Here is a 20,164-nt window from a genome sequence, read left to right on the forward strand (position 1 = left end):
CCATTGACTTCTGAATTTTCCACTGATCTCCTTTGCTGGCCCAATTTTGTTTTCGGTTTCCTTGAAAGCTTTAATAGAATAATCATTTTGTAGTAAAAGTGATGCAATTGTGGAATAACCCAAAGGCCAGTAAAAATGATTAGGTCAACTCTTTCCATTCTTTTAGCCACTGAGAGAGTTCAGCTCTTCATTTGGATCAGGGTTGTTAGAGAGAGAAAAGAGGAAATGTCTTTTTCTCATCTGAGTTTTTGAAAAGAAACACGAAGTTTGTGTCAGTGTTTTTTTTTTAAAAAAACCACAGTCTGTTCCAATGTGGAGTCCTTCAATTTTGCTTGCTTAGAAAAAAACGGGAGAATTTTGACCGCCTGTTTATTATTTTAACAAGTGAATCAGGATAACATCAAGAAATATTTGACAAGTAGACCACATACCCTTTGCTTCTTGGGAGGTGATAAGTTATTAACGTTATTTATACTTCTGATGAAGAGGGAAGTCATTGCTTCATATATTTCTTTTCTTTTTCTTTAGTGTATGCATATTTTTCTATTTTTCTTTTTACTCTGTTTTTCTTTTTTTGTCACATCTGTTTTCTTTTTTTGCCTTGAACTTTGCATTTTATCTATTTTTATTTATTAATTTGTATCCTGCCTTTATACTAGGATACAAATTTAACCACTGAACCATTTTCCCTCTTCCACTATAGAACGATGCTAATCCAAATACATAGACCCGCACTCCTTCTATGTATTAAAGACCATTATAGCAAGGATCTCCACACTTGGCAAGTTTAAGACCTGTGGACTTCATGCTGGCTGGGGAATTCTGGGAGTTGAAGTCCACAAGTCTTAAACTTGCCAAGTTTGAACACCCTTGCATTATAGTATCTCCAACTGGGGTAGACTGAAGGTGCTGCTCTTGTCTCTTCCATGGAGGAACCAAGGACCTTAAGTGTGGTTTGTACTTTATATTGATCAGGAACCCACTTTAAAAACAGATACCAATTATAGGATATATTCCCAGCTCATTTCTGCCCTTCCTGAAAGACAATGATGAGGTTTTAACTTGCAGAATTGCACACTTTTCCAGGTGCGTTGAAAGACAGCCAAGCGATTAGAGGTTGTGCAAGGAAACCTGGTTTGTATAAGACCACGATGACAACATCAAGCCTCTGCAGCATCTGGATTGAGACCCAAGCTCCCAGAATGCCCTTTTATCTTCTCCTTCTCCTTCTCCAGCTCCCAGGTAATATAAAACTACCTCCCTTTCTATGGAGCACAACACCTCACCTTCCCTTCCAAGAGACATCACTAGATGTTCCTCAGGAGAGACTTTGGGTGAGCAAGGCAGCTTTATGTGACCTTCTTTCTTGCTTTATCCAACAGTGTGGGGGAAAGGAAACCCAGAGGGAACAAGTGACGTGGAAAACGAAATTCAAAGAATAGAATCAAAATTGATAAAATTAGAAATGCCTCGGCGAAGTAGGGTTGCCATACGTGAAGATCCCTTTTTGTGAGTATACATGGGCTCACGGCTGTCTGTACTGTACAATCTACATTCCCCTAGGTTAGAACCTAGTTGAGTCTCTAAGGCAGGGATTCTTAACCTCAGCAGCTTCAGGAAGAGTAGGCTTCAATTCCCAGAATTCCCCAGCCAGCTTGGGAATTGAAGTCTATTCTTCTTGAAGTTGCTGAGGTTAAGAAATATTCAGCAAAAAACAGCTCACCTCACTAGTGCTGACACAGAGGGCAGTTTTCGAGTGCTGTGCACTCATGATAGAACCGGTAGGGAAAAATTTGGAAACCCACCACTGACCAGTTTGGTCTAGTGGTGAAAGCACCAGGCTACAAAACAGGACATGGTAAGTTCTACTCCTGACATAGGCATGAAAGCCAGCTGGGTGACTTTGAGACGATCGCCAGGAGACAGTGAGTTGTAGTCCTGCTTTAGGCATGAAAGCCAGTTGAGTGTCTGGGTCAACACCAGGAGACAGTGAGTTCTAGTCCAACCTTAGGCATGAAAGCCAGGGATGTCTTTGGGTCAATCACCAGGAGACAGTGAGTTCTAGTCCTGCTTTAGGCATGAAAGCCAGTTGAGTGTCTGGGTCAACACCAGGAGACAGTGAGTTCTAGTCCAACCTTAGGCATGAAAGCCAGTGGGATGTCTTTGGGTCAATCACCAGGAGACAGTGAGTTCTAGTCCTGCTTTAGGCATGAAAGCCAGTTGAGTGTCTGGGTCAACACCAGGAGACAGTGAGTTCTAGTCCAACCTTAGGCATGAAAGCCAGTGGGATGTCTTTGGGTCAATCACCAGGAGACAGTGAGTTCTAGTCCTGCTTTAGGCATGAAAGCCAGTTGAGTGTCTGGGTCAACACCAGGAGACAGTGAGTTCTAGTCCAACCTTAGGCATGAAAGCCAGTGGGATGTCTTTGGGTCAATCACCAGGAGACAGTGAGTTCTAGTCCTGCTTTAGGCATGAAAGCCAGTTGAGTGTCTGGGTCAACACCAGGAGACAGTGAGTTCTAGTCCGACCTTAGGCATGAAAGCCAGTTGGATGTCTTTGGGTCAATCACCAGGAGATGGAGTGTTCTAGACCAGGGGTCTCCAACCTTGCCAACTTTAAGACTTGTGGACTTCAATTCCCAGAATGTTCTAGACCCACCTTAGGCGTGAAAGCTGACTGGGTGACTTTGGGCCAAACACCAAGAGACTGTGAGTTCTAGTCCCATCTTAGACATCAAAGCTGGCTGGGTAACTTTGAGATAATCACTAGGAGATGAGGAGTTCCAGACCCACCTCAGGCATGAAAGCTTTTTTCATGCCTTTTACTTTTTCCACTACCCCCATAACAGTGAATGGTCCTTAAAAGAGGCTGTCACTAAACAAGGACTGCCTGTACTGTACAGGTGTGCCCTTCTAACATCATTCTAATTTGCTGCAGGTGTTTCTGCCTGTTGGACTAAGGTAGGCCAGTGAAATGGCAGCCCGCCTCTGTGATGGAGGTGGGTACCTGTGGACCTGTTGCCTGGATCCATGGTCCCCCTTTTTTCAACAGAGATCTCCAACATCTGGAGTCGATTTTGACAGAGACACAGTTCCAAGAAGATCACAAGAGGTTTGGGAGATCAAAGATACTTGCCAATGTGCACAAAATTCTACCTAAGACACAAAATTTGACCATTGAGGAAAACGTGAATGTGAGTACAGAACCGAGATGCAAAAACAACCACAACACCCACCCCAGAATATAGAATACTGAACAACAGAACTGGAAGGGACCTTGGAGGTCTTCTAGTCCAGCCTCCTGCTTGAGCAGGAGACTCTAGACCAGGAGTGTCCAAACTTGACAACTTGAAAGATTATCTGTGTGTAACTCTGATCTGAAAAGAATGCGACAATAATTTGGAAAATTATAGATTGCAGCATAGGCCTGGTTGCCAGAACCAGTAGATGCAAACCAAATTTAAGAAAATCCAAATGGGAAATGACGGTCCCAGCCTTAACTCCTGTCCAGTGCGGTGGCCTAGGAGTGGAGCTCTTGCCTCACAATCAGGAGGCTGTGAGTTCGATCCTAGGTAGAGGCTAATGTTTGGAATAGACTCTGCTGCTCCAGCAGGGGGTTGGACTAGATGCCCTCCAAGGTCCCTTCTGACTCTGTTGTTCTATGTTCTGTCTCCTTCTTTTCCAATCAAAGTCTTGTAATGCCACATCTTTTTCTGTGTTACAGGATGTTGAAATCAACCAGTTCCAAGTGACTCTGTCAAAAACAGTCTTAACAAAAGCCAAAGGCGGAAAAGTCAACCAGGATGGAAGAGTTGTGATGTTGGCAGCGACCAGCCCGGTGCTCTTCAAGGTAAGGGCCTTGGAGAAAGGCCTAAGGCTGGAGAGATGTCTCTTATTTCCTCTCAATGACTCCTGTGTACCTCTGCCAGGGTTATCTCTGCAAGCCTCTACAGAGGAACATTGGGCGCATGTTGTGGCAAAGCAGGAAAAGAACTTGGAAGCTGCTGTTACTGTTAACAACATGAGCTTTTGTGGATTTACTGGCATCACAGAACAGATACGTTACACAAAGGGAAAGAGGCAGAAGATGGTCCTTATCTCTGTCTGTCTGTAGTCTCTATCTGTCTCTATCTGTCTATTGGCCTGTCTGTCTATTGGTCTCTCTCTAAACTTTGTTTTTGCAAGATATTGATATCTGTCCACCTATCTATTTATCCCTATTTCTGTCTGTCTGTCTGTCTGTCTTAGCTATATGCCTCTCACGTAGGCCTTTGTGGTGTCCCATAAATTTTGTAGGCTAGTATGTTGTTTTAAGTTAACCTTGGAAAATATTTCTAATCCATCTTTAATTCTTTTAATATATTCTTTTTCTTTTGTTATTTGTGGATTTAGTATCCATCTCCTTTTCCTTTTATTCTGTCCTTTCCATGTAATTTTTTACTGGGCTATGGTTGGCCCATATATTTGGCATTATTTCTACTTTACTAATGTCTTTCTCAATTGCCCCATTTGCCCACATCATATCGATTCTGGATCAAGATTTTTGTGGGCTGGAATAAAATGTAAATTTCTTCTCATTTGGATTTCTCTTCCTCCATATGTCTTCCAAGTTAGTCTCTTGTGTTAAATCGAAAAAAGTGTTTGGTAGAATTTTCTTTCTTTTCTTCCTGGTCTCTTCCATACTAATATAATCTTTTTTAACATCAACAATGGCATTGAAATCCCCTATTAAGCAAATATTTTCTTCACCTACACTAATTATTTTGTCATAGAGTCGCTTATAAAACCTCCTCTGGTTATCGTTAGGGGCATATATCCCCACCAATAGTAATTGTTTTTGATGCAAATTAATTTGTATCATTAAAATTCTGCCTTGTTTATCTGCATAATTTTTTTTGGCATTTATCCCTTTTTTTTACATAAATTGCTACCCCACTTTTCTTTCGATCTGCCAATGCTGTAAATAATACACCTAACTTGGGATATTCTAAATATCTTTTGTGTTGTTTTTGGATATGTACCTCCTGCAGGCATGTAATGCCAATGTTTTGTTTAGTTAATTTAGTTAATATTTGTTTCCTCTTGATCTGGGAGTTTAATCCGTTGATGTTTATTGAGAGTAGTTTAATCTCTTCTTCCATTGTTGATTCTGAGTCTACCTAAATCTTCTGTTTGTTCTTGCTTCTCTTTGGGGGGTCTTGTTCTTAGTCCTTCTCTCCTTGGGTATTCTCTCTTTTCTTTGCCTCTCTCTTCTTGGTCCGTTTCCTGTATTCCCTGTTGTTGGTCTTCTTATTGGCCCTCCTGACTCTTGCTTTCCGACTCTTCTTTGCTGCTCCCCTCTTCCTCTGTTTCTATCGGCTGATCATAAAATTCTTGCACCTTTTCAATGCTGTCACTTTTCACTCTTCTTTCTTGCCACATCACCAGCATTCCTTCAGGGATGGTCATCGGAACCAGATGTTTTGTTTATTCAGAAGTATCGCCAGAGATCTATAGTCCTTCCTCAGCTCTCTCACCTGCCTCGGGATTTGTTTCAAGGTTGTGATCTCTCTTTCTTTGTGTACCATTGGCTCGTCCTTTGTAATTCTCTTACGTTTTCTCTGGCGAACCTAATGCGAACCTCCCTTGGCAGCTTGTTCCACCTGGTGTAGTTTGTATGAATTTGAAAGACCTCATCTAATTCTTTCACTATTTCCTGTTGGTCCCTTTGCAATGCCTCTGCTATTAAATGGGACATTATGGCTCCTGGATCATTATTTTTGGATTCCAATATATTTTGGAACCTCAAATAGAACGCTGCACATTCCATTTCGAATCCTCTAAATCTCTGTTCATCTCTATTACTTTCCTATCCATCCCTTCCAATCTCTTGCCTGTTTGTTCAGCTTCGATTTCTCTATTCTTTATTCTTTGTTCATTTTTCTCCATTGTCTGCTGGATCGTTCCTATCTTCTCCTCCAGGTTTTGGATCTTACCCTTCATTTCTCCCATTTCCATCTTCATATCTGTGTGGTTGTTTACCATTGTCTCCTGCATTTTAAGCCTTGTTTCCTGAATAGCTGTTAATGTTGCTTACATCGTCTGCACGTTAGCCATGTCGCTTGTTTTTTCCATGTTTGGCATTCCTTCTATTGTTTTTTTGACCTGCTGGAGATGCGATAGACACTAATGAACCAGAAATTGGTTTTTCCCCTTTCAAAGTTGTCATAGTACTGGTCATGTTCCGAACTTTGTTATAGTTATCTTCCCACTTTACCATTCACTATTTAATTCTCCTTTCGTTATCAATTCTATTCAATACTTTCCCTTAAAATTTATCTTTTCACCTTTCCAACTTATGGTATTATATGTTATTCAAGATTGATTCAGTCTTCTATAGAGTCTAAAGCTAGCTGGATCACCTATATTAGAGAAGAGAGAGAAGAGAGAAAGCAAGAGGGAGGACAGGAAGGATAGTATCAAAATAAAGAAGAAAAGAGAGAAAGGGTGTGATAGAATAGCATAAAATATAATTACTATAAATTGTTCTTATACAACTACATTATATTACTATAGTATGATATATCAACTATATTCTTTATCCTTAACTATAGGGTTCAGTTTCTTTTAAACAAGTAATAGATGTTAAAATATAGAGTTAAACAAATCTAGATTCCACTACACACACACACACACACACACACACACACACACACACACACACATATTTCTTAAGTTTTCGCGGGTACTTACATGTATGGCATTCAGCTTTGTTCGGGTATTTTCCCACGTCATTGTAGTTGTGCTTTTAAAGTTGTAGCAACGTTTCGGCAGAATCTCATCTGCCATCACCAGGCTTCTGTATGTATGTGTGTGTGTGTGTGTGTGTGTGTGTGTGTGTGTGTGTGTGTATCTCCTTATTTCATTAGTTATTAATAATCAATCAGTCAATAATCATCAAGGTAATATTTCATCAATCTTCTCACAGTTTCATATCATTTGAACTTTTAAATTCCTAATAAGCTCAATCAAACCTTAATCGAACTGTTATTTCATTAATTGTATTCTGTAGAAAGAGGTTCAGTATTCATTCACTTTCCTTTCCCTGTCCGTTCACGTTTTGTTTAACCACAATCTGCTGCATCAGCTTCTCTTCTCTCTGTATAATCTCAAAATGTCACTTCTGTTCTTAAATTCAGTTCTGTCTCTTGCTTTTTTCCACCGTTCTTCTTTTCCAAGTCACAAATCCATCAGATTAGGCTCCAAATTCCTAAATAATCAGTCTAAATCAGCTCCAAAGTTTTCAGGACAAGTCCAAAACACCAATCAAACTTTAATCAAATAAATCGGCTTCAGTCTCGTTTTAAAGGTTCCTTGCTTTAACCGCCAGATCGCCATTTCCATTCGGACTTCTGTCCTTGATTTTAAGACTCACAGTTCTGCCGTCTCTCTCTGCCGTTTCTTTCCTCGACTTTTGCTTTCCGCCTTCTTCACTTTCAAATCCAATCTGCCATTTGATGCCAAAAATGCTGTTCATGCTCTGGTGTCTTCCTCATTGGGTTAAAGCGCCACGGCTTCGGTCTGCCATCGAGACGGCCGATCACTTACACATCGGAGCAAATGGGGTCTCCCTCAAAGCTGTCAACTGCCGCTGCTGTCAAACTCCTCATTGGTCTTCCTCACACCTTTGTCTTCCCCTCCAGGGTTACGTGCCCCTCACTGGAGCCTCAGAACGTGCAGATTGGGGATGAGAGAGCAGAGCTTGCTCTTCTCCCCCCACTCTGCCACAGAGCTGCAACCAGAAGTCCTCTCTCTCTCTGACATCTATATAATCTGTCTCTTATATCTGTCTGTCTGTCAGTCTGTCTGTCTATCTATCTATCTGTCTGTCTGTCTGTCTGTCTGTCTGTCTATCTGTCTAAATATCTGTCTGTCTGTCTGTCTGTCTGTCTATCTATCTATCTATCTATCTATCTATCTATCTATCTATCTATCTATCTATCTATCTACCTACCTACCTACCTATCTATCTAAATATCCAAATATCTATCTAGTCTCATAGCTATCTATCTATCTCTATCTAATCTGTCTGTTTTATATCTATGTAATCTGTCTCTTATCTCTCCCCCCTCTAATCTGTCTGTCTTTTATATCTATCATCTATGTATCTCTCTATCTATCTAATCTGTCTGTCTCTTCTATCTATCTATATGTATGTCTTCCTATCTAAGCAGTCTGTCTCTCTCTATCTAATCTGTCTGTCTCATCTATCTGTCTATCTATCTATCTATCTATCTATCTATCTATCTATCTATCTATCTATCTATCTATCTATCTATCTATCTATCATATATTTAATCACATGTCATCTATTTAATCTGTTTGTCTCCTATCATCTATTGATTCATCTGTCTGTCTGTCCATCCATCCATCATTATCTATATCACCTAAATTTGTTTCTGGCAGGATAATGATTCCCACCCGATCCTTGGTGGAAAAGTGATTGGCATCTCAGTGGGGAACACATCAGTTCATGGATTGCTCCCTGAAGAGCGAATATCAATAACTTTTTGGCACAACCAGGTAAGTCAGAAATCTCTTCTTCCCATTGCCCTGGTCTTGGCTTGTTTTCAATCTCTTCTTGAAAGTCCCCAGTGATGAAGCTCCCACAGCTAAATGGGATGGCACAGCAGATAGATAGATAGATAGATAGATAGATAGATAGATAGATAGATAGATAGATAGATAGATAGATAGATAGATATGATAGGTAGGTAGGTAGACAGGTAAATAAATTAGATAGATAGATAGATAGATAGATAGATAGACAGACAGAGACAGGTAGATACTGGTAGATGATGGATAGATAGATTTAGTTCATGAGAATTATTATTTAGCACCTTCAGTCTGAAAAATGGTAACAATCACTAACAATTGTGTATTCTTTATTGAAGATTGCTCAGTCACAAACCATGGAGAATTAACTAATGTTTCTGAACATTTGTCATTAATGCTGGCTGACTAATCCTAATTAGGAGGATTGGAGAAATAGGTTCCAGAGCCATCGTCATTAACTGATTGATTATCTCAATTTATCTAGCCACCCATCTCAAATTTATCACACTGCACAGCTAACCACCATCATAATCTATATTAAAAAAACATAAAAATAGAAATGTGGGGCTCAATTGTGATGGTAAGTCAAGGACTACCTGTATATTAATTGCTTCCAATTATTGACCTGATGTAATAAGTTTTCTTTGCTATTTTGGAGAGTGTCATGATGTTTGGGGATATTATTTTATTTTAGTTGGGATTGTTATTATTTTCTATTCAAAACATACTACTGGAGGTTGTCCTGCTGGCTGGGCACATGTGGGGCATATATGAACTCTTGAAATATATAAGCAGCCTCAACAAGGATCAAATCTGCTTGGACTTTGTTGTCCCAAATTTTGGAGGGAGGCAGGAACTGGACTGGGAAGAGAAGCAACCAAGGCAAGAGAAGGATTGACAATGAGACAGCAACACGTTTCCCAATGATAACATGTTGTGTTACCTGAAAAAAATGCATGAGTGGGAGGCAGATCTTCATTTCCTCTTATATACCACATTAATGGAAGATTGCAATCTTCTCGGTGACTCACCCAAACTGCATGTACACCAAAAGAAGCTAAAACGACGTATCAGGATTTTCCAACCTCAGCAATTTAAGATGTGGGGCCTGAACTTTTGAAGTGTTGAATTGAAGCTTGAATTTTGAAGTTGAAGTCCAGATGTCTTAAACTTTTCCAGAGCCTAAGAAATATTGCATGTATCTCTACGGTTGTTCCTTGTACTTTACATTTTAAAAAAATAAAATAGCATGCATTGTATTCACTATTTGAATTTTGGTTTTATTTCAGAGGAATTTTACTCCTTCGTGTGTCTTCTGGGTTATGGGAGCCAAACGTAAGTATCCAAGGAAGTTGGGAGCATGAATGTGAACATTTGAAAGGAATAAGAGAATAACACAGTTGAAAGGGATCTTGGAGGTCTTCTAGTCTAACCCCCTACTTTAGCAGGAAACCCTATATACCATTCTGGACAAGTCCAGGCTCTTCTCTGGGCTACGTGTTTCTTGCAGTTCTTCATTTGAGCAAAATGCAGCTTTATAAAAATTAGGAAATAACTGAGAACCAGTTTGGTATAGTGGTTAAGGTGCTGGCCTAGATACCAGGAGATGGTGAGTTCTAGTTCTACCTTAGATATGAAGGCCAGCGGGGTGATCTTGGGTCAATCTTCAGCCATGTGGCACAGTGGTTAGAGTGCAGTACTGGAGGGTACTTCTGCTGACTGTTGGCCGCCTGCAATTTGGCAGTTTAAATCCCACTAGGCTCAAGGTTGACTCAGCCTTCCATCCTTCCGAGATGGGTAAAATGAGGACCCAGATTGTTGGGGGCAATAGGCTGACCCTGTAAACCGCTTAGAGAGGGCTGGAAAGCCCTATAAAGCGGTATATAAGTCTTAAGTTCTATTGCTGTTGCTCTCTGTCTCTCTCCGCTCAACCGACATCACAGGATTGTTGTAGTGGGGAAAATAGGAGAAAGGAATATTAGGTATATTTGCTGCCTTGGGACACTTATATACAGTGGTGGGATTCAAATACCTGAACCTTTCAAGCCTTGGTAAAAGTTGAGAAATCCTTAGTGCTCTCTGAGTTTAGTTGTTTTCTTGTAGACATTTCATTACCCCAACTACGTAACACCAGCATGTTTGGGACATGAAACATCTGCAAGAAAACCACCAAGTTCAGAGAGCACCAAGGACCCCCTCAATTCAACCCTGAGCTAGAAATATTCTCCTTTGTTGGTAAAAAAATAGTTAATATTTCATGTCTCATTTCACGGAAAGGGGAGTTGGAGACGGCCAGGGAGTTCAAGAAAGGCTATATAGTAATGAATGTGGGATAAAAATCTAATAAATAATAACAATCACTAATTAGGCCAATCCTGTTTTTCCAAAATACTTAATCAATTAAATTTGCTTCTCTTTCTTATAACATGGGAGGGCCATCTTTACCTCTGGAAAGTGTGATTTTGTGTGGGTCAGGATTGCTCCAGAGAAGGAATTCCAGTCCTGTGAGCTTCTATGTGAGTCACCGTTCTGGCCAGGAAAGCAGCAAGCCAAGGGGAGTGACTTGGGCAGATGTCCAACAGGGAGCTTCTTCCAAAGAGGCTTCATTAGGAATCAGAATTGGATTCAGAATCAGGATACATCTGGAAGGGACCTTGGAGGTCTTCTAGTCCAGCCCCCTGCTAGACAGGAGATCCTATCTCATTTCAGACAAGTGACTGCCCAGGCTCTTCTTAAAAACCTCCAGGGTTGAAGCACCCACAATGTTTGGAGGCAACTTCTGTTTCACTAGTTAATTGTCCTCACTTCTCCTTGATTAGTTTCCATCGATAGTTTTTTGTCCTGCCTTCTGGTGCTTTGGAAAATAATTTGACCCCCTCTTCTTTGTGGCAGCCCGTCAAACACCGGAAGACTGTTATCATGTCCCCCTTAGTCCTTAACAAGTGTCTCATTTAGCAATGGAAATTTTGAGCTCAGTTGTGGCCATAAGTTGAGGACCACCTGTATTGCTCCTCCCTGTGCTACTGTTAATAACACCAAAAGAACCCACTCTCGGTGGTTGGTGGGCCCTTTCATTTCCTCCCCTTCAAGAGAATCATCTCTCATTTCAGCACATTCCAATATTTTCTTACTGATTTCCTCCTGTGATGGTATTTTCCCATTTTTCCAGTTTTTAGCAAATACAATCCTAGCCGCTGTTAATGCATTTACAATCAAGCATTGACATTTGAAATTAGAGAACAAGAGGATAAACAATTTTACAAAAATTTGGGATCTTTTCTATCAGTGGTTAGACAACAAAGTACAGTAATGAAATATGTAGATTTTTAGAAAATAATATATAAGGATGTACTTCTTTCTTATTATAGCTACAGAATGATTTTAGGATAGATTTGGGATGATAATTTGAACTGTTATAAAATAAATTAAGTAAATTATGGTTATCTTGTAAAACATGAATGAATAAAAGTATAGTCAAATGATTGGTTAATAATGATACTAAGGTATTTAATTTTTGATTGACAATATGAGATTATATGTAATGTAATTGTAATTGAAGACTACGAAATGGAAGCACAAAACAATTTGTAAACCAACCGGCACACTGTATGTACACCTATGGAAGATAGCTTGATGTTTTTATGTTTTGTTTGTTTATGTTTGTTTTTAAAAACCAATAAATTTTTTTTAAAAAAAGAGAGAATCATCTCTAAAGTATCCTCTTCTTTTGACTGTAGGTGGTGACATCGGCAAGTGGAATACATCTGGCTGTGAAGTGAAGCATAGAGAAAACCAAACCACCTGCCTTTGTGACCATCTCACCTTCTTTGCGGTGCTCATGGTAAGTACCAAACTCCATATCAGCATCCTGTAGAGCAGGGATGTCAAACTGCCATTTTGTTGTGAGCCACATCAGGATTGTGTTTGACCTCGGGGAGGCAGGGGGTGTGTGTGGCCAGCTCAGCATCACTCATGTCGGGGGTGCCTGGGGCGGCCTGAGCGTTATGCCAGCAAAAACAGGCTCCCGTGCTCAGTTTTAGGCTGCAACAGCCTCCTGCAAGGCTCTGCCAGTGAAAACAGAGCTCGGGAGGGCTGCATTGGGCTGGTCCTTTGCTATTTCCAGGGCAGCCCCATGGGCCAGATTTAAGCACCTTGAGTTTGACACCCCCGCTATATGGAGGACTATAACTCCAGAGGTGGTATTCAGCTGGTTCTGACCAGTTCTGAAGACCCAGTAGCGGAAATTTTGAGTCGTTCGGAGAACCGGCAAATGCCACCTCTGACTGCCAGGGGTGGGATTCGGAGAACCGGGAAATGCCACCCCCCCCAGGGGTGGGATTCAAATTTTGTAACAACCGGTTATGTGGGTGTGGCTAGGCAGGAGTGGCCGTGTGACTGGGTGGGCGTGGCTTCTCTTTTTTTTGCAGCACCTCCCCTGGGTTTTGGGGCTCCATTTTGGGGCCTCCTGCACCTCAAGGGAGCTTCCTGAAAGGGTGTTTGTGTCCCAGAAGGCTTCCCTGGGGCCCAAGAAGGCAAAAAATGGCAGGTTGAGGGGGCTATGCTCCCTCCCTCCATTTTTTGCCTTCCTGGGCCTCAAGGAAGCCTCCTGGGTGAAGCAGTAAGTAAGCGAGGGGAATCCCGGCACAGCTGATCATAGGAACAGCTGATCATTGGGGGGAGGAAAGAAATACCTTGGTGACTGGGCAGGGAAGAACGCAGTCACCGATGTTGGGTATGCGTGCGATGTTGCGCGTGCACAATAAGGAATGACTGGGTGGAGAGGGGCGGGACAGGTGGAGAGGGGCAGGGCCAGCCAGGGGCATGATTTGCCGGTTCTCCAATCTGCACAGAATCTTAACAACCGGTTCTATAGAACCAGTCTGAACCGATAGAATCCCACCCCTGGCCTCTCTGCCTCCTGAGTCTCAGCTGATCAGCTGGGTCTCCTTTTGTTGTCCTGTACAGGAGAACGGAGCTGAAAAGTAGGTTAGTGGGGTGGGGAGGGAATGGGATCTTTCAGTAACCTTCCCCTGCCACGCCCACCAAGCCACACCAGCCAAGCCCTGCCGTGCCCACCAAGCCTTGCCCACAGAACCGGTAGTAAAAAAATTTGAATCTCACCACTGTACAACTCTCAGAAATTCAGAAATCGCATGGTGAGGAATCAGAAAACCTCAGGAGATCTCTTACCCTTGAACCTAACCAAAAACCGACTATATAATAAAATTCTATTTATTTATTTAATAATATTCAATATTTATTGAAGCTAAAGGTAGAGAAATGTATACTTGGTTTCCCAGGAAGTGGACTTGAATGAACCCAAAGTAATGATAAATTGCATGGAAGGGAGGGATAAATTCCAAAAGGGGGAAAAAAAGGTTCGGAAAACCAATCCTTAAAGAGAGATTGATGCGTATAGCCTTGAATAAAGTTAATTTGCCAAGGAAGGCAAAAAAGGCAAAAAAAAAAATACTGGACAAAAATACACACCTGGTTAGAGAAAATGACAAAGCAACATATTGATTTAAAACCAAAAATATTTTTGTTAGGTATATTACCAGAAAATTATGACAAATGGGTTGTATATTTAATACTACATGTGCTGACAGCAGCATGAATTGTATTTGCACAATATTGGAAAAATGAGGACATTCCTACAGATAGAAACATAATTAACAAAAGATTAGACTGTGCGGAAATGGATAGGTTAACATTAAAGATAAAGGATAAAGAAGATACAGAATGTTTTTTAACATGGGATTTGATTTATGAATGGTTAGACAGAGGTAGAAATTAGAAGCTGGAAGGATATTACTATATACAAGTAAATATTGTTATTATTGATATTATGTATAAGGTAAATTGGCCCTGTTTCCTAAGCACTCATGTATGTTAAAGACAATATATATGATACGATATGATATGATATGATATCATCATATGATATGATATGATATCATATCATATATATGATAATTTGCCAAGGACATGTCCAGGCATAGAGTCAAAAACGGACTGAAGGTACCCATAAAGGTAACTGAGAACTCATATTCCATTTTCTATTTGCCCCTATGTGACAGCAGCATGTCACACAGGTGAAGATCTGATCCTTGTCACCAAGAGCATAGGATACCAAATCATGGGTCTCCGTTATGGATTGTAGCTGGAACATAGGAAAAAGCTTTGTAATGGTAGGAGCAGCTTTGTTGTAATAACAGGAATGGAAGGGATCTTGGAGTCCATTCTCTTGCTCAAGCAGGAGACCCTATACCATTCCAGTGTCTTCTTCAAAGCCTCCAATGGTGGAGCATCCACAACTTCTGGAGGGAAGCTGTTCCACTAGTTGTAGAAATAATTAACCAGGAAGACAGCCAATTCCTGTTCACGGGATGTATTCAAAAGGAAGACAGACATGGGAGGGCGGAGCTGACGTTGTAACGATATGACGAGCGATTATGGGGCTCCAGAACTGGTGTCGATACTGCCGCAGCTGGGGTATTTGGATCTAAACCATCCCATAGAGATGGTGAATGACAAGAGCATAGACTGCTAATCCCAGGGATACCGCAAAATCCCTGGTTGAACCAGGAGAAGCTTTTCAAACCAGCTGCGGAAGGAAGCAGCCATTGAAGCTGCTGAGAGGTTGGCACAGCTCCGGAACGGAAGAGAAGAAGAACGGAAAGTGTGTTGGTTTTGGTGAGATCTTTAAAAAAAATTTTTAAGAGAGAGCACCCTAAGAAGGAAAGATTCAAGAATATTGAAGACAGAAGGATAAGCAGTGAAATTAAACTTGTACTCAGAAGAATTGTTATTTAAATGATTTTTATTGATTTTTTAAAAAGGAAGACAAACATCTTCCAGGGATTTGACCCCTGGTAGGAAGCTGGATTTGAAGGCCTCACTGCTTCTTGCAGTCTTCTAGTTGTGGTCCAACCACATTCAGAACATTAATGATTCCTTCAGTCCTGGAACTGCTGGAAAGCCTTTTACTCCTTTACACCTCTTAGATCTTTTCCTTCCTGCCTTTCCTCCTACAGCTCCCCTCCTCAGATATAGACGAGATCCACAAGAGCTCCCTGACCATTATCAGTTATGTTGGTTGCATCATTTCAGCTCTGGCTTCACTCATCACCATTGTCTTCCTTTGCTTGAGGTAGGATATGTTGATATTTTGCTCTAAGTCGGGATTTGGAAAGAAGGAAGACCCAGCAGGACTTTAGAAGGAAGTTAGAGTAGCCCTGAAGGAGAAACTAGCAAAAACATGCAGTGTTTTTCTCAGTGAAGAAGAACCCTATGAGATCATGTGCAGGGACATTTCAGCACGCATCAGGAAAAAAAAGATTTTTCCAGCTCTGAGTCACATTGGGTAATAGGGTGGCTCTGGGCTTGTCGACTGGAAAACTGGCAGCCCAAGTTCGAGACCCAAGCTCCATAGAGTAGGGTGAGCTCCTGTCCTCCCCGCAGCTTCTACGAACCTAGCAGTTTGAAAACATGCAAATGAGAGTAGATACGGGGTGGGATTCTACCGGTTAGAACTGGTTCTATAGAACCGGTTGTTATGATTCTGTATAGTTCGGAAAACTGGCAAATTGTGCCCCTGGCTGACCCCGCCCTGCCTCTCTCCATCTGCCCCTCCCCTCCCTGCCCAGTCAGTCCTTATCAGGCATGCACAACATCGCACACATGCCTGACATCGCTGACTGAGTTCTCCCCCATCCAGTCACTCCTTAAGGTGTTTCTTTTTTTCCCCCCTCCTGACAATCAGCTGTTCCAGTGATCAGCTTTGCTGGGATCCCCCTCGCTGTCTTACTGCTTCACCCAGGAGGCTTCCCTGAGGCCCAGGAGGCAAAAAGGGTGTGTGTGTGTGTGTGTGTGTGCTGCGCCCCACTCCCACGCTCTGTTTTTTTCCCTTCATGGGCCTCAGGGAAGCTTCCTGGGAGCAAAACTACCCCCCCAGAAGGCTTCCCTGAGGCCCAGGAGGCCCAAAAATGGAGCGCAGGGGGGTGCTGTGCGCTCCCCCTTCACTCCAGTTTTTTTTGCCTTCCTGGGCCCCAGGGAAGCCTTCTGGGAGCAACACCCCCCCCCCGAGGCTTCCCAGAGACCCAAGAGGCAGAAAAAAATGGGGGGGGGGGCTGCTGAAAAAAAAAGAAAGAAGAAGCCATGCCTACCCAGTCACATGGCCATGCCCACCTAGCCATGCCTATAGAACCGGTTGTTAAAAAATTTGAATCCCACGCCTGAGTAGATAAATAGGTAGCTTTTTGGTGCGGAGGAAACAGCATTTTGTGATGTCTTGCTGGCCACATGACTGGCTCAGTGGCCTCGAAACGGAGATGAGCACCACAGAGTAGCCACGGCTAGCGGAGTAAAATCGGCAGGGACTCCTTTTTACCTGAGTCACATACTTGTCTGTGAACCCATATAATGACCTAGCCACAAGCTGAAATTTACCATTTTCAGGCTGTTCCCAGTAATTCACCAAATATGTGGGAACCGAAGTGGGATTTTGTGTGAACTTTGTTTCTTCTCCAGGTCACACACACACACACACACACACACACACACCAATGTAGTGTTCAGAAGCTGAGCCTGGTGATAATGGCCAAAGCAAGATTATGGAAAGATTTTGCGGGATTTCCCAGGTGGACCTTTTTTGAAATTCAGAGCTCATGGTAGATGGCCGTAAGAGTGGGACATTCATCTACCAACTTAGTAGGAAGGAGACACCACAGCATGCAGTCAAAGGAGGATGGGAATCGGTGTGCATTTGATATACATTTTCTAAGGGCAGAGCTGGGGCTGTCTTGGACCTATTTCCGTAAGCCCCAGGTAGCTTAGTGAACAGCAATTGACAGTGAAAACTGCAGCGCAAAATATCTGAAGAGCAGCAGGTAATGCAACTGTTCTTGAAGGATTAAGGTGCTCACATTGGACCCCCTTTAAACAGAAAGACAAGTTTGATGCTCTTTCTTTTCCGTAGGAAAAAGCAAGCATGACACGGTCTATGTCCACATGAATCTTATCTGGACAATAGCCTTTGGGGGTTGGGAGTCTGTGTGCACTTGAAGGATATATGTTTTCTGAGATGGACAGAGGTCAATGACCTGTGGCTGTCCAGTCTTTCGGACTTCAGTTTCCATGACCCCCCAACCAGCACGGCCAGAGATGGTATTCATCTGGTTCTGGAGAACCGGTAGTGGAAATTTTGAGTAGTTCAGAGAACCAGCAAATCCCACCTCTGACTGGCTCTGCCAACCCCATCTCTCTTCTCTGCCTCCCGTTGAGTCCCAGCTGATCGGCTGGGTCTCCTTTGGTTGCCCTGCACAGGAGAACGGAGCTGGAAAGCAGGTTAGTGGGGTGGGGAGGGAATGGGGATTTTGCAGTATCCTTTCCCTGTCACGCCCACCAAGCCACGCCCACCAAGCCACGCCCATAGAACTGGTAGTAAAAAAAATTGAATCCCACCACTGAGCATGGCCAACCACAATGTGACTATGAGAATGGTCTGCAGAACATCTGTAGGGAGGTGTTGGAAGGAAAAATCCCTCTGGTTCAGTCCCAAGCTGGGAGAAAGACGCTGGAAACAACATGGAGGCTGATTGGAAAGAAAGGTTTATTGATGAACAGAACCACAGACAAAGACAAGATGGAGTTCTGGGTCAGCTAAACCAGAACCACACTGTCAACTGTGCCTCATTCAAAACCCAAGAAAGAAATCCTTCGACTCCATTAAAATAGAGAAAAGTATTTTTACCGAGTTTGAAATGATAGCAACGAAAGGAAACCAAAATCTGAGGCAAATAGGCACAGAAATTGCATATTGGAAGTCATCCCAAGTTCTCTTCCCCCCAGGAGTCCAGACTGTTCATTCCAATCTGAGGTGTGTATAATGTCATGTGGGGCACATCTTCAGGTGGTTTCTCACTCATCTGGTATGCCAAGACAGTTGACCTTGGCTTAGTAGATATAAGTCTATTCTGTTTCATCAATAAACCAGCTTTCTTTCTAATCAGCCTCCGTGTGATTTCCAGTGCCTTTCTCCCAGCTTGGAACCGAACCAGGTGGATATTTCTTCAACAGAAATAGGTGAAGTTACTCGGGGATCAGGTCTTGAGGATCAAATCCTTTCGTACAACAGGTGCTAAGACTTTTCATGACTGCAGTTTAGACCAGGGGTCTCTAACCTTGGCAACTTTAAGACTTGTAGACTTCAACGCCTAGAGTTCCTCAGCCAACTTCCTCTGGGAGTTGAAGTCCACAAGTCTTAAAGCTGCCAAGGTTGGAGACCCCTGGCTTACAGTCTCATAACAACCAAGAAAAGAAGTATGATGCTCTTCCCACTTCACAGGAAAAAGCAGAGAAACCACGTTGTCTATGTCCACATGAATCTCCTCTGGGCCATCTTTCTTCTCGACGTGAGCTTCCTCGTCGCGATGCCTCTGGCTTCCAACATGGGAGACATGGCTTGCAAAGCTAGTGGGACGTTCCTGCACTTTGGCGTGCTTGCGTGCTTGACCTGGATGGCCATTGAGGGCTACAGTCTCTACCGGCTGGTTATCCAAGTCTTCAACTCTTACATAAAATGCTTACTTGTCAAGCTGTCCTTAATAGGTTGGGGTGAGTGAATATATATATTGCTGTCCTTGTTTTGGATCTGTCTCTCACTATCTCTTACTCTGGAATGATTATATTTTTTCTAAGATTTATTTCCCTTTTTGGTATTGGCTTGAACAATTCAACAATTGTTGTGAAATGGGGAGGAGGGGGCAGGATGCAAGGGTGGGATTCAAAAATCCCAGCAATCAGTTCACTGCCCAGTTGATGGGTGGGCAGGGCCGTGGTGGGCGGAGCCTACCAGAGCTTCCTGTTTGCGGCATCCGGTGGGCCTCCAGAGCCTGGGGGAGGCCATTTTACACCCTCCCAAGGGTCCAGAGGCCTCTCCCGGGCTTCTGGGAGGATGAAAATGGCCTCCCCCAGGCTCTGGAGCCCCTCCAGAAGCTGGAAACAGGCCAGTTTCTGGATTTCCAGAAAGCTGGTTTTTCCCCCGCCCAGAGCCTCTGCGTGGATTCTGCACTTACCTCCATCAAAATGGGCCTCATGGAGGTTCCTGGAAGGGGTGGGGTGGGAGGGGTGGGGCCAACCGGTTGCTTGAAATATTGGTTCGGTGAACCAGCTGAAACTTTAACTTCCAGTTCACATGAACCAGTACGAACCGGTAGAATCCCACCCCTGGCTGGATGTGGCATTAACTCCAGCTGTTCTCATCTGCAGGTCTTCCTACACTCATCGTGTGCCTAATTTTTGGGATTGATCAGTCCTCCTATGGGTCTTCCTCTGTTAAAGTCTATACGTCTCCTGATCAATACCACATTGAATTCATGTAAGTTCCCGGCGGGATAGAACAAAATGGCCTCTACTGTCTATTCAGAAAGATTCACTTTTCCCTGTGGATTAACGGTCATCCATCTCTGGGTAGCAGAGGCTGATTAGACCCAAAACCTGGAGATGTTACTGTACTAAATCATGTCCCTAAGGGTGATATGGGTAATACTGAATTGTTAACTAGGGCA

The 20,164-nt window shown here is 42.7% G+C and overlaps 1 protein-coding gene across 1 annotated transcript in view; it reads left to right on the forward strand.

Moving 5' to 3' along the window:
* LOC113445282 (adhesion G protein-coupled receptor G1-like) overlaps positions 1-20,164 on the forward strand; it is a 45,304-nt gene that overhangs the window by 20,456 nt on the left and 4,684 nt on the right. The window contains exons 2-11 of the mRNA XM_087940443.1: positions 1,087-1,242; positions 1,383-1,509; positions 3,052-3,193; positions 3,724-3,849; positions 8,445-8,561; positions 9,884-9,929; positions 12,332-12,435; positions 15,632-15,747; positions 18,943-19,211; positions 19,866-19,974. Of these exons, the coding sequence (XP_087796569.1) occupies positions 1,152-1,242; positions 1,383-1,509; positions 3,052-3,193; positions 3,724-3,849; positions 8,445-8,561; positions 9,884-9,929; positions 12,332-12,435; positions 15,632-15,747; positions 18,943-19,211; positions 19,866-19,974 (1,247 nt within the window). The 5' untranslated portion in view covers positions 1,087-1,151. The remainder of the gene's footprint in view (positions 1-1,086; positions 1,243-1,382; positions 1,510-3,051; positions 3,194-3,723; positions 3,850-8,444; positions 8,562-9,883; positions 9,930-12,331; positions 12,436-15,631; positions 15,748-18,942; positions 19,212-19,865; positions 19,975-20,164) is intronic.

This window comes from Pseudonaja textilis, chromosome 11 (assembly GCF_049901715.1).
Source record: "Pseudonaja textilis isolate UNSWEBS1 chromosome 11, rPseTex1.2, whole genome shotgun sequence".
NCBI lineage: Eukaryota > Metazoa > Chordata > Lepidosauria > Squamata > Elapidae > Pseudonaja > Pseudonaja textilis.